Source organism: Somniosus microcephalus, unplaced genomic scaffold, assembly GCF_052327205.1.
Source record: "Somniosus microcephalus isolate GS21.2 unplaced genomic scaffold, FLI_Smic_1.0 scaffold13, whole genome shotgun sequence".
Classification (NCBI taxonomy): Eukaryota; Metazoa; Chordata; class Chondrichthyes; order Squaliformes; family Somniosidae; genus Somniosus; species Somniosus microcephalus.
The window spans coordinates 256,388-269,917 of NW_028225200.1; the positions used below are offsets into that span (position 1 = coordinate 256,388).

The following is a 13,530-nucleotide window of genomic DNA, read 5'->3' on the forward strand; positions in this document are numbered from 1 at the left end:
TGGAATAGTCGAGTCTTGAGGTAACAAAGGCCCGGGTGAGGGTTTCAGCAGCGGATGAGTTAGGCAGGGCTGGAGACGGGCCATGTTACCGAGGTGGAAATAGGCGGTCTTTGTTATGCTGCGGATATGTGTTCGGAAGCTCATTTCAGGGTCAAATATGACACCAAGGTTGTGAACAGTGTGGTTCAGCCTCAGAGAGATGTTAGGGAGAGGGATGGAGTCAATGGCTAGGGAACAGAGTTTGTGGCAGGGACTGAAAACAATTGCTTTAGTCTTCCCAATATTTAATTGGAGAAAATTTCTGCTCACCCAGAACCGGATTTGAGATCGTGGAGGGGTCGAGAGAAGTGGTGGTGAGGTAGAGCTGGGTGTCATCAGCGTACATGTGGAAACTGAAGCTGTGTTTTCAGATGATGTCGCCAAGGGGCAGCATTTAGATGAGCAGGTAAGAGCCCATGGGATCCAGGGCAATTTGGCACATTGGATCCAAAATTGGCTTAGTGGCAGGAGGCAGAGGGTGATGGTCGAAGTTTGTTTTTGTGACTGGAAGCCTGTGTCCAGTGGTGTACCGCAGGGATCGGTGCTGGGTCCCTTGCTGTTTGTAGTGTACATTAATGATTTAGATATCAATGTAGGAGGTATGATCAGTAAGTTTGCTGATGACACGAAAATTGGTGGAGTGGTAAATAGCGAGGAGGGAAGCCTCAGGCTACAGGACGATATAGACGGATTGGTCAGATGGGCAGAACAGTGGCAAATGGAATTTAACCCTGATAAGTGTGAGGTGATGCATTTTGGGAGGACTAACAAGGCAAGGGAATACACAATGAATGGTAGGACCCCAGGAAGGACAGAGGATCAGAGGGACTTAATTCTTATATAAGAACATAAGAAGTAGGAGCAGGAGTAGGCCATACGGCCCCTTGGGCCTGCTCCGCCATTCAATAGGATCGTGGCTGATCCGAATCTAGACACGTCCACTTCCCTGCCCTCTCCCCGTAACCCCTAATTCCCTTATCTGCTAGGAAACTGTCTATCTCCATTTTAAATTTATTTAATGTCGCAGCTTCCACAACTCTCTGGGGTAGCAAATTCCATAGATTTACTACCCTCTGAGTGAAGAAGTTTCTCCTCATCTCAGTTTTGAAAGGGCAGCCCCTTATTCTTAGATTATGCCCCCTAGTTCTACTCTCACCCATCAGTGGAAACATCCTCCCCGTATCCACCCGATCAAGCCCCCTCACAATCTTATATGTTTCGATAAGATCGCCTCTCATTCTTCTGAATTCCAATGAGTAGAGGCCCAACCTACTCAACCTTTCCTCATAAGTCAACCCCCTCATCTCCAGAATCAACCGAGTGAACCTTCTCTGAACTGCCTCGAGAGCAAGTATATCATTTCTTAAATATGGAAACCAAAACTGCACGCAATATTCCAGGTGTGGCCTCACCAATACCCTGTATAACTGCAGCAAGACTTCCCTGCTATTATAGTCCACCCCCCTTGCAATAAAAGCCAAGATTCCATTGGCCTTCCTGATCACCTGCTGTACCTGCATACTAACTTTCTGTGTTTCATGCACCAGGACCCCCAGATCCCTTTGTACTGCAGCACTTGGCAGTTTCTTTCCATTTAGATAATAACTTGCTCTTTGATTTTTTCTGCCAAACTGCACAACCTCACACTTTCCAACATTATATTCCATCTGCCAAATTTCTGCCCACTCACTTAGCCTGTCTATGTCCTTTTGCAGGTTTTTTATGTCCTCCTCACTCACTGCTTTCCCTCCCATCTTTGTATCGTCGGCAAACTTGGATATGTTGCACTCGGTCCCCTCCTCCAAATCGTTAATATAGATTGTAAAGAGTTGGGGTCCCAGCACTAACCCCTGCGGAACAGCACTAGTTACTGATTGCCAACCCGAGAATGAACCATTTATCCCCACTCTCTATTTTCTGTTAGATAGCCAATCTTCCACCCATGCCACTATATTACCCCCAATCCCGTGATTTTTTATCTTGTGCAGTAATCTTTTGTGTGGCACCTTGTCAAATGCCTTTTGGAAGTCCAAATACACCACATCCACTGGGACCTTGGTGTGCATGTACATAGATCCCTGAACGCAGCAGGACAGGTCGATAAGGTGGTTAAAAATGCATATGGGATACTTGCCTTCATTAGCCGAGGCATAGAATATAAGAGCAGGGAGGTTATGATGGAGCTGTACAAAATGCTAGTTAGGCCACAGCTGGAATACTGTGTGCAGTTCTGGTCGCCACACTATAGGAAGGATGTGATTGCATTGGAGAGGGTGCAGAGGAGATTCACCAGGATGTTACCTGGGCTGGAGTGCTTCAGCTATGAAGAGAGACTGGACAGGCTGGGGTTGTTTTCCTTAGAGCAGAGAAGGATGAGGGGGGACCTGATTGAGGTGTACAAAATTATGAGGGGGATAGATAGAAAGGAACTTTTTCCCCTAGTAGAGGGGTCAATAACCAGGGGACATAGATTCAAGGTAAGGGGCAGGAGGTTTAGAGGGGATTTGAGGAAAAACTTTTTCACCCAGAGGGTGGTTGGAATCTGGAACTCACTGCCTGAAAGGGTGGTAGAGGCAGGAACCCTCACAACATTCAAGAAGCATTTAGATGAGCACGTGAAACGCCATAGCATACAAGGCTACGGACCCAGTGCTGGAAAATGGGATTAGAATAGACTGGGCTTGATGGCCGGCGCAGACACGATGGGCCGAGGGGCCTCTTTCTGTGCTGTACAACTCTATGACTCTAAATAGGAGGGGCCCAAGGATAGATCCTTGGGGGACACCAGAGGTAACGATGCAGGAGCGGGAAGAGAAGCCGTTGCAGGTGATTCTGTGGCTACGATTAGATAGATAAGAATGGAACCAGGCGAGTGCAGTCCCACCCAGCTGGACGACGGTGGAGAGGCGTTGGGAGAAGGATGGAGTGGTCAACCGTGTCAAAGGCTGCAGACAAGTCAAGAAGGACGAGTAGAGATAGTTTACCTTTGTCACAGTCACAAAGGATGTCATTTGATGAGACGTTGATGAGACTTGATTTGACTTCAGGGCCAAGTCAGTGAGGTGGATTGGGCTGTTTCTGGCCTGCTGGTTATTGTGGGCATGGCTGGACACCAGTGGGACCGGCTCGACCCTGTTTGTTCTTTGAGGCAAAATAAGCCAAAAAAAATTCCTGCTTCCCCACTTACCCTTTCTACACTCCTTTTACAGGGTTTTAGAAGTGGAGCATTTACTGACAGGAAGCTCAAACCAAACATCATGTCAAGATCTGACAGAGTCGCTCGATTCATCAGGAACTGATTCAGTCGCTCCTCCAATCTGTTGGCACCCCCGTGAGTTCACACAGGGGAGAGAACTTTTAAATGTTCTGAAAGAGCTTCAAAATCTACAAATACATGAAGCGACACCAGTGGCCCCACACTGGGGGAAACCCAGGCCCCGTGTGTGGGAAGGGATTCACTCAGCCATCCGCTCCAATGATACACCAGCAAGTTCGCACTAGGGAGAGACCTTTAACCCGCTCCGTGTGTGGGCAGGGATTAATTGCACCCTCCGTGCTGCTGAGACACCAGCTTGTCCACACGGATTAGAGACCGTTGACCTGCTTCGTTATTTTGAAGCGATTCTCTCATTCTGCCACCCTCCTGAGACACCAGCTTGTTCACAGTGATGAGAGACCGATTAAATGTTCTGACTGTGGGAAGAAAATTAAAAGGTCCCAGGATCTGAAGAGACACCAGCTGGAGAGAGCAGGAGAGATTCTGTTCACCTGCTCCGTGTGTGGGAAGAGATTAACTCGGTCCTCGAATCTGCTGGCACACCAGCGAGTTCACACTGGGGAGAGGCCAGTGAAACATTCCGACTGTGGGAAAAGCTTTCAAATGTCCCAGGAGCTGAAGGGACACCAGCTGGAGAGAGCAGGAAAGAGGCCATTCACCTGCTCCGTGTGTGGGAAGAGATTCACTCGGCCCTCCAACCTGTTGAGACACCAGCGAGTTCACACTGATGAGAGACCATTTAAATGTTCTGACTGTGGGAAGAGCTTTAAAACCTCTGGGGCTCTGAAGGAACACCAGCGAGTTCACTCCGATCAGAGACCATTTACATGTTCTGTCTGTGGGATGAGCTTTAAAAGCTCCAGGAATCTGAGCGTACACCAGCAAGTTCACACTGAGGAGCGACCATTTAAATGTTCTGACTGTGGGAAGACCTTTAAATGTTCGAAGGGCCTGAAGAGACACCAGCTGGAGAAAGAAGGAAAGAGACCATTCACCTGCTCCGTGTGTGGGAACGGATTCACTCGGTCATCCAGCCTACTGACACACCAGCAAATTCACACTGGGGAGAGACCATTCACCTGCTCCATGTGTGGGAAGGGATTCACTCAGTCATCCCACCTACTGAGACACCAGCGAGCTCACATTGGTCTGTAGCGCAGAGCCCTTTAGACAGCTGGGGTGACATGAACATGGAATGGATGAATGTTTTATAATTCTTGTACTGCTGTTTAATCTTTAAGACTGTTGTGCTGATGATTCCCTTTGTTTGACTGTTCATGGTGTTACATAGAATGTACAGCACAGAAACAGGCCACTCGGCCCAACTGGTCCATGCCGGTGTTTATGCCCCACACCCACCCTACTTCAATTAACCCGATCAACATATCCTCCCATTCCTTTCTCCCTTGTGTGGCTTCCTCATAAATCCATCTGTGCTGTTCACCTCAACCACTCCCTGTGGTAGCGAGTTCCCCATTCTCACCATTCTCTGGGTAAAGAAGTTTCTCCTGAATTCCCTCCTGGATTTATTAGTGACTTTTATATTTATAGCCACATAAATATGATGAGATTCTGTTAAGCTGACCAGTATGTTGTTGTACTTTGTCTTTTTCTGATGGATGAAACATTACTGAGCCCCTGTACCCGTGTTATGGGATGAAGTGCCAGACAAGTGAAGGCACAACGTCTGGGTGTGAATCTGATAATAACCTCACGGACCGTATAGGTGTGATAACCAGACGGGCTTGTGGTTATAGTCTGGTCACAGATGGACTAAATTCCCCGAATTAGCAGGAGTTCAGGAGGCGGTCAACAGACGGGTCCAAACAATCCCATTTCCTGAGCGGTAACCAAGCTTGTGTATAAGAACAGGCCACTTAAGCCGTTGTCAGTTGGAACAGACTCGAGAAGATCGCGCGCGAATCCACTGTACATCTATTCTCCAGATTGAGGGAATTATCACCCGATCTGTGTTATGCAGCGCTCTTAATAAAGCCTGGAGAGACAATTTGTGTTCTTCTGAGCGTGATTATCTGGTATCTGAAACCCTGGGACTCCCAATCATTAGAGTCAACCTCAGTGCGTGGAAAGGGATTCCCTGGTGTATCCCACCTGCTGACACACCAGAGTGTCCACATTGTGACTGCGGTGGGTCGATTCCACTGTTTCCGATGCCTTTAATCACATTCAGGACTGAAACATGTTAATTCAGACAACTGGGGCTTGTTAATGTTAAGAGCCCCCAATAACTGGGCTGGATTTAAAGATTATTCCCTGTTCTCTCAGTACTAGTGAGCAGAGAGAAGCTGATGTTATAGAATCATAGAGCACAGTAAGATGCCTTTCAGCCCATCATGCTGGTGCTGGCTCTCTGAAAGAGCGATGCAATTAGTCCCACTGCCCTGCTCTTTCCCCACACCTCTGCAAATTTCTGCCTTTAGTATATGTCCAATTCCCTTTTGAAAGTTACTATTGAATCTGCTTCCACCTCCCATTCAGGCAGTGCATTCCAGATCATCACAATTCGCTGTGTAAAAAAAGTCTCCTCATTTCCTCTCTAGATTCTTTTGCCAATGATCTGAAATCTGTGTCCTCTCGTTACCGACCCTCCTGCCAGTGACAACAGCTTCTCCTTGTTTGCTCGATCAAAACCCCTCATAATTTTGAGCACCTTGATCACAGCTCCACTTAACCGTCTCTGCTCCAAGTTATATTGCCATTGTTTTGTGAATTGTTGCTGTGATCGAGGTGCTGGATGTCCGTGCCTGGGGAATGGGACATTCTATCCTCGTGAGCACCGAGTGTCAGCATCCAGCAATCTCTGGTCAGGGACTGTCTTTTTAAACTGCCTCACCTCAGCTTTATGACTCCCTGATTTCATTATTAAACATTTCAGAGTTTTTACAGACTGACCAAGACTAAACAGATAAATGTGAGGTATTACATTTTGGTCGGAAGAATGGGGAGGTCACTTATCACTTGGAGGGTGCGAGTCTAGGTGGGGCAGAGGAACAAAGGGATCTCGGAGTACAAATACACAAATTACTAAAGGTTGCGACACAGGTTAGCAAGGCCATAAAAAAAGCAAACCAAGCACGAGGGTTTATTTCTAGAGGGATAGAATTGAAAAGTAGTGAAGTTATGCTAAACCTGTATCGAACCTTGGTTAGACCACACTTAGAGTACTGCGTACAGTTCTGGTCGCCATATTATAAAAAGGATATAGAGGCACTGGAGAGGGTGCAGAGAAGATTTACAAGGATGATACCAGAAATGCGAGGGTATACATATCAGGAAAGGATGAACAGGCTGGGTCTCTTTTCTCTTGAAAACAGAAGGCTGAGGGGTGACCTAATAGAGGTCTTTAAAATTATGAAAAACTTTGATAGAGTGGATACAGAGAGAATGTTTCCACTTGTGGGGAAGAGCATAACTAGAGGCCTCAATATAAGATAGTCACCAAGAAATCCAATAGGGAATTCAGCAGAAACTTCTTTACCCAGAGAGTGGTGAGAATGTGGAACTCGCTGCCACAGGGAGTGGCTGAAGCGAATAGTATCGATGCATTTAAGGGGAGGCTAGACAAGCATATGAGGGAGAAGGGAATCGAGGGTTATGCTGATAGATTTAGATGAGGAAAGACGGGAGGAGGCTCGAGTGGAGCATAAACACCGGCATGGACTGGTTGGGCCGAATGGCCTGTTTCTGTGCCGTATATCCGATGTAATCCTATGTCAAGTATCCCAGCTGGCTTAGCTCCAGGCACTTTAGCTCAGTGGGCAGCACTCTCACCTCTGAGTCAGAAGGTCGTGGGTTCAAGTCCCAGTCCAGAGACTTGAGCAAAAAAATCTAGGCTGACACTCCAGTACTGAGGGAGTGCTGCGCTGTCAGAGGTGCCGTCTTTCGGATGAGATGTTAAATCGAGGCCCCCGTCTGCTCTTTCAGGTGGATGTAAAAGCTCCCATGGCACTACATTGAAGAAGAGCAGGAGAGTTCTCCCCGGTGTCCTGGGGCCAATATTTATCCCTCAATCAACATCACTGAAATAGATTATCTGGTCATTGTCACATTGCTGTTTGTGGGAGCTTGCTGTGCACCAATTGGCTGCCGCGTTTCCTACATTACAACAGTGACTACACTTCAGAAGTACTTCATTGGCTGTAAAGCGCTCTGGGACATCCTGAGGTTGTGAAAGGTGCTATATAAATGCAAGTCTTTCTTTCTCAGCAAGAGGGTGAGTGTCAGTGGTTGGAGGGAGGAGCTCAGTGTTGTCACTGGGTGGACACAGACAGATTGAAGCTAAAAGACAGAGAATTCTGAAGTTTGGAATGATAACACCCAAAGTCAGGAGATGAGCCCTTTGCCTCGATAAGGGATGTGGTTGCTAAGAGACCTACAGACCTAATAACACTGCAAACTGCTCAGGCAGCAGACTTGTTGCAACGTGTGAGGTCACGAGTGAGTTGGTGCCCAGACAACAGAGCCTTGGGCATTCCTGAGAGAGACAAACTGGTTCTGTAGCCGGGAGAACAGGTTGAGGGAGTCACCCTACGTGGGACGGCTCGTCTGAGGTGTTAACAGAGTCAGCTTGGGAATGGGATGATCAATGAATCATAGAATCATAGAAATTCACAGCACAGAAGGAGGCCATTCGGCCCATCTTGTCCGTGCCAGCCGACAAAGAGCTATCCACCCTAATCCCACTTTCCCGCACTTGGTCCGCAGCCTTGTAGGTTACGGCACTTCAAGTACATATCTGTTAGGGTGAAAATTATTTCGCTTAAAGCAGCAACATAAAGAATAAAAGAATGTCTTGTAAGAAGTGAACTTGTAAATAAGAAACAAGACAAAACAAACTCAGCTTAAGAGGGGGCGGCTGAGCTCGGGACACAAACTGTAATTCCCCCTTAGGCTTTACAACATTCGCTGCCCTCATTTTGTGTTAAATTCACAAAGCTTCCATCTTTGTCCCATGAGGATTCCCCATAGTGTGTCTAAGTGCTGTTGTGGTGGGCAAGGGGCAGGAATTAACTGTTTGTGTCTGTTCCCATTAAAACCATTGTGCTTGACATTAATTGAATTGAGGAATAGTTGACATTTTTAAGTAGTTTCTTGCCAGATTGAGGGTAGGCAAGATAATTGATAGAAGGCCTCCAATCAAATTACATCAGTGCCCTTCAGCCAGTCAGATTAATGTGTTCAAATGAGGCAAAATAAAATTAACAGTTACTGAATGTGGGAAACACTAAATATTTCACATTTATTCAGTGGTGCAGCCTTCTGCAAACTATTTGCTGGAAGCCCTTTGGATGTATTAATGTAATTCTACTATTCTATGATGCAAAGTCGATGAATCAGAATTGTGTGTATTGATGAGTTACAGTAATTGGTAGCTGCAAAACTGCCCATTTTGTAATTAACCATTAAAAAGTGCCCAAAGTTCTGGAAGGTTCCATCTCATTTTATGTTGCCAAACTAGTATCCTGTGAGGACCGGGGAGTTGTTGCTGGGGGAGCGAGATTGGTTGAAGACACCTGTGTGTAATATTTTGCTATAATGTATAAAAGAAGTTTCAATACCTTGTTGCTAAGGGAACGTGATTGGGTGAGGACAAGAGAATTGTTGCTGGGGGAGAATGTTGTCAATTTCTGTCCTGGACTCAGTGATGGCTTTTGGAAACTCCTTTCACCGGCTGTGAGAAGGGCAGGATTGACAGACGGGGAAACTCAAACCAAACTTCACATCGAGATCTCAGAGAGTCACTCCATTCATCAGGACCTGAAATTCATCGGCCTTTTGAGTGTGGAAGGAGAAATGTTTGGGAGGTAAGTAGCACGGAGTCCAGTTCTACGGAGTACTGCGTCTACAGAGTACTTAACTCGGGAATTGGGTGAGTGAGTGAATTCGATGAGGTGGGGGTAAGAGGGGCTGCTTGATACGTGAAAAAATATAAACAACTCGGGTTTAATTAGGACTGTGGGCTAAGTTACAGTAAAGACCTAAAGCATATAGCTAAATGTAATAAATTAAACAAGGTTATTACCTAGATTAAAAACTATTAATAGACAATTGGTTATTTCAAAACTTGAAAACCTAATTAGTTAAATAAAATACAATAGAGATGGCCGGGCAGGTGATGTGTTGCAGCTGTAGCATGTGGGAGCTGGTGGACCCCAGTGTGATCCACAGCAACCACATAGAGTCATAGAGGCACAGAAGGAGGCCATTCGGCCCATCGAGTCCCTGCCAGCTCTCTGTAGAGCAATCCAGTCAGTCCCACTCCCCCGCTCTATCCCCGTAGCCCTGCAAGTTTATTTCCCTCAAGTGCCTATCCAGTCTCCCCTTGAAAACATTGAGTGTCTCGGCTTCCACCACTTCCGTCAGCAGCGAGTTCCAGGTCCTCACCACTCGCTGCGTAAAAAGGTTTTTCCTCACATCCCCCCTGTATCTCTTGCCCAAAACCTTAAATCTGTGTCCCCTAGTCCTTGCACCATCAACTAGTGGGAACAGCCTTTCTCCGTCTTGCCTATCCAAACCCGTCATAATCTTGTGCACCTCTATCAAATCACCCCTCGACCTCCTTTGCCCTAATGAAAACAAATCCAGCTTCTCCAACCTGTCCTTGGAGCTAACATCCCCCATCCTCAGAACCATTCTGGTAAATCTCCTCTGCACCCACTCAAGGGCCTTCACATCCTTCCTAAAGTGTGGTGACCAGAAGTGTCTGCAGCTCGAGGAACTTCGGCTCAGAGTTAGAGTGATAGAGTTATACAGCACAGAAAGAGGCCCTTCGGCCCATCGTGTCCGCACCGGCCATCAAGCCCTGTCTATTCTAATCCCATTTTCCAGCACTTGGTCCATAGCCTTGTATGCTATGGCGTTTCAAGTGCTCATCTAAATGCTTCTTGAATGTTGTGAGGGTTCCTGCCTCTACCACCCTTTCAGGCAGTGAGTTCCAGATTCCAACCACCCTTTGGGTGAAAAAGTTTTCCCTCAATTCCCCTCTAAACCTCCTGCCCCTTACCTTGAAACTATGCCCCCTGGTTATTGACCCCTCTACTAAGGGGAAAAGTTCCTTTCTATCTACCCTATCTATGCCCCTCATAATTTTGTACACCTTAATCAGGTCCCCCCTCAGCCTTCTCTGCTCTAAGGAAAACAACCCCAGCCTGTCCAGTCTCTCTTCATATCTGAAGCGCTCCAGCCGAGGTAACATCCTGGTGAATCTCCTCTGCACCCTCTCCAATGCAATCACATCCTTCCTATAGTGTGGCGACCAGAACTGCACACAGTATTCCAGCTGTGGCCTAACTAACATTTTGTACAGCTCTATCATCACCTCCCTGCTCTTATATTCTATGCCTCGGCTATTGAAACCAAGTATCCCATATGTCTTTTTAACCACCTTATCTACCTGTCCTGCTGCCTTCAGGGATCTATGTACATGCACACCAAGGTCCCTCTGATCCTCTGTCCTTCCTGGGATCCTTCCATTCATTGTGTATTCCCTTGCCTTGTTAGTCTTCCCAAAATGCATCACCTCACACTTTTCAGGGTTAAATTCCATTTGCCAATTTTCTGCCCATCTGACCAATCCGTCTATATCGTCCTGTAGCCTGAGGCTTCACTCCACCAGTTTTCATGTCATCTGCGAACTTACTGATCATACCTCCTACATTCATATCTAAATCATTAATGTACACTACAAACAGCAAAGGACCCAGCACTGATCCCTGCGGTACACCACTGGACACAGGCTTCCAGTCACAAAAACAACCTTTAACCATCACCCTCTGCCTCCTGCCACTAAGCCAATTTTGGATCTAATGTGCCAAATTGCCCTGGATCCCATGGGTTCTTACCTTCTTGACCAATCTCCCATGTGGGACTTTGTCAAAAGCCTTACTGAAGTCCATGTAGACCACATCAACTGCACTACCCTCATCCACACACCTAGTCACCCCCTCGAAAAATTCAATCAAATTGGTTAGACAGGATCTCCCCCTGACAAAGCCATGCTGACTATCGTTGATTAATCCTTGCCTCTCCAAGTGGAGACTAATTCTGTCCCTCAGAATTTTTTCCAATAATTTCCCTACCACTGATGTTAGGCTCACTGGCTTGTAATTTCCTGGTTTATCCCTACTACCCTTGTTGAATAATGGTGCTACGCCAGCTGTCCTCCAGTCCTCTGGCACCTCCCCTGTGGCCAGAGAGGTTCTGAAAATTTGTGTCAGAGCCCCTGCAATCTCCTCCCTTGCCTCACACAGCAGCCTGGGATACATCTTGTCTGGGCCTGGGGATTTATCCACTTTTAAGCCCACTAAAACCACTAGTACCTCCTCCCTCGCAATACTAATTTAAGTATATCACAATCCCCCTGCCTGATTTCTATGCCTGCATCGTCCTTCTCCATAGTGAACACAGATGCAAAATATTCATTTAAAACCTCACCCACATCTTCTGGCTCTACACACAGATTGCCACTTTGGTCCCTAATGGGCCCGACTCTTTCCCTGGTTATCCTCTTGCCCTTAATATACTTATACTTTATTTTGCCCGCCAGTGATTTTTCATGCCCCCTCTTCGCTCTCCTAATTGCTTTTTTAAGTACCCCCTGCACTTTCTATACTCCTCTAGGGCTTCCACTGTTTCTAGTCCTTTGTATCTGCCAAAAGCCTCCCTTTTTTTCCTAATCCATTCTTGTATGTCCCTTGACATCCAGGGTTCCCTGGGCTTGTTGGTCCCACCCTTGACCTTTACGGGAACATGTTGCCATTGTACTCTCTCTATTTTCTTTCTGAAAGATTCCCATTGCTCCGATGTGGATTTTCCTACAAGTAGCTGATCCCAGTCCACTTTGGCCAGATCCTGCCTTATCATATTAAAATCGGCCTTCCCCCAATTTAGAACCTTTATTTCTGGTCCATCTTTGTCCTTTTCCATGACTACCTTAAATCACACCGAATTATGGTCACTGTCACCAAAATGCTCTCCGACTGACACTTGCCCGGTTACATTCCCTAGAATGGTCCAGTACCGCCCCCTCTCTTGTAGGACTTTCTACATGCTGGCTCAAAAAGCTCTCCTCGATGCGTTTAAGAATTCCACACCCTCTGAGCCTTTCACACAGATGAATGCTGGAGGAGGGGTGTGTCTGAAGTAAAAAGGCGGAGGTTGTGAATATTTATTTTATATTTAATACTATTTTCTAAAGTATTGTCTTATTTTAAATTAAATTGAAATGGGTTTATTTTTTGCTTTGAGGTGCCTGCTGTACATGGTCCATGTCTCTGAGGCATACAGGAGGGCGGGTATCACTACTGCTCTGTAGACCATGAGCTTGGTGCCGAGTTTGAGGTCCTGGTCTTCAAACACTCTCTTCCTCAGGCGACCGAAGGCTGCACTGGCACACTGAAGGCGGTGTTGGACTTTGTCGTCGACGTCTGCCCTTGTTGATAGTAGGTGCCCGAGGTATGGAAAGTGGTCCACGTTGTCCAAGGCCTTGTCGTGGATTTTGATAATCGGGGGGCAGCACTGTGTGGCGGGGGCAGGTTGGTAGAGGACCTTTGTCTTACGGGTGCGCTCCGCCAAACTGAAGAAGCTCCGCTCGGGGCCCGCATCCATGGACTCTCAGGTTTGGATTCCCCTTTATTCTCTGCCCCACTCTGATCTCAATCGGATCTGGGGGAAAACTCACTTTCCCTCACTGATTGCGGCTCTTCACCAACACCGACTTTACAAAGAAAGCCCCGCGCGGCAGCCTGGAGCTCGGGCCCAGTGCACAGGCGCGGGGGAGGATGATTGACAGGGGCCCAGGGTGTGTGCTGAGCAACAGAAAATGCTGGAAAAACTCAGCAGGCCAGGCAACATCTGTGGAGAGAGAAATCGAGTCAACGTTTCAGGTCGAAACCCTTCGTCAGGACTGAGAGGAAACCCAGGAAATGAAACAGATTAAAAGGCCAGTTTGGGGCTGGGAAATGGGGATGTAAGAACAAAAGAGAAGTGAAGATCGGACCAGTAAAGAGACAAAAGACGGCTCGAGATGTTTATTAAATGGATGCAGTGTGAAGTGTTCTGGCAGAATGAGAGACAGCTGCCATGTGGGAGAGAGAAAAAGGGGGAAGGGCCAAAACAAAGGGGTGGATAAAAAATATATAAAAATGTAATGGGGGCCGAGGTTATGATCTGAAATTGTTGAACTCGATATTGAG

General features: G+C 46.9%; 1 protein-coding gene across 2 annotated transcripts in view; it reads left to right on the plus strand.

The window, feature by feature from the left end:
- LOC147083933 (uncharacterized) overlaps positions 1-13,530 on the plus strand; it is a 54,347-nt gene that overhangs the window by 17,077 nt on the left and 23,740 nt on the right. Inside the window, exon 2 of one of the 2 annotated variants that reach the window (XM_085980022.1) lies at positions 3,249-4,733. The exons of the other annotated variant lie outside the window; for it this stretch is intronic. Coding sequence (XP_085836148.1) covers positions 3,920-4,471 — 552 coding nt within the window. The 5' untranslated portion in view covers positions 3,249-3,919 and the 3' untranslated portion in view covers positions 4,472-4,733. Of the gene's footprint in view, positions 1-3,248; positions 4,734-13,530 lie in introns of those variants that run through there. 2 annotated transcript variants of the gene reach the window in all.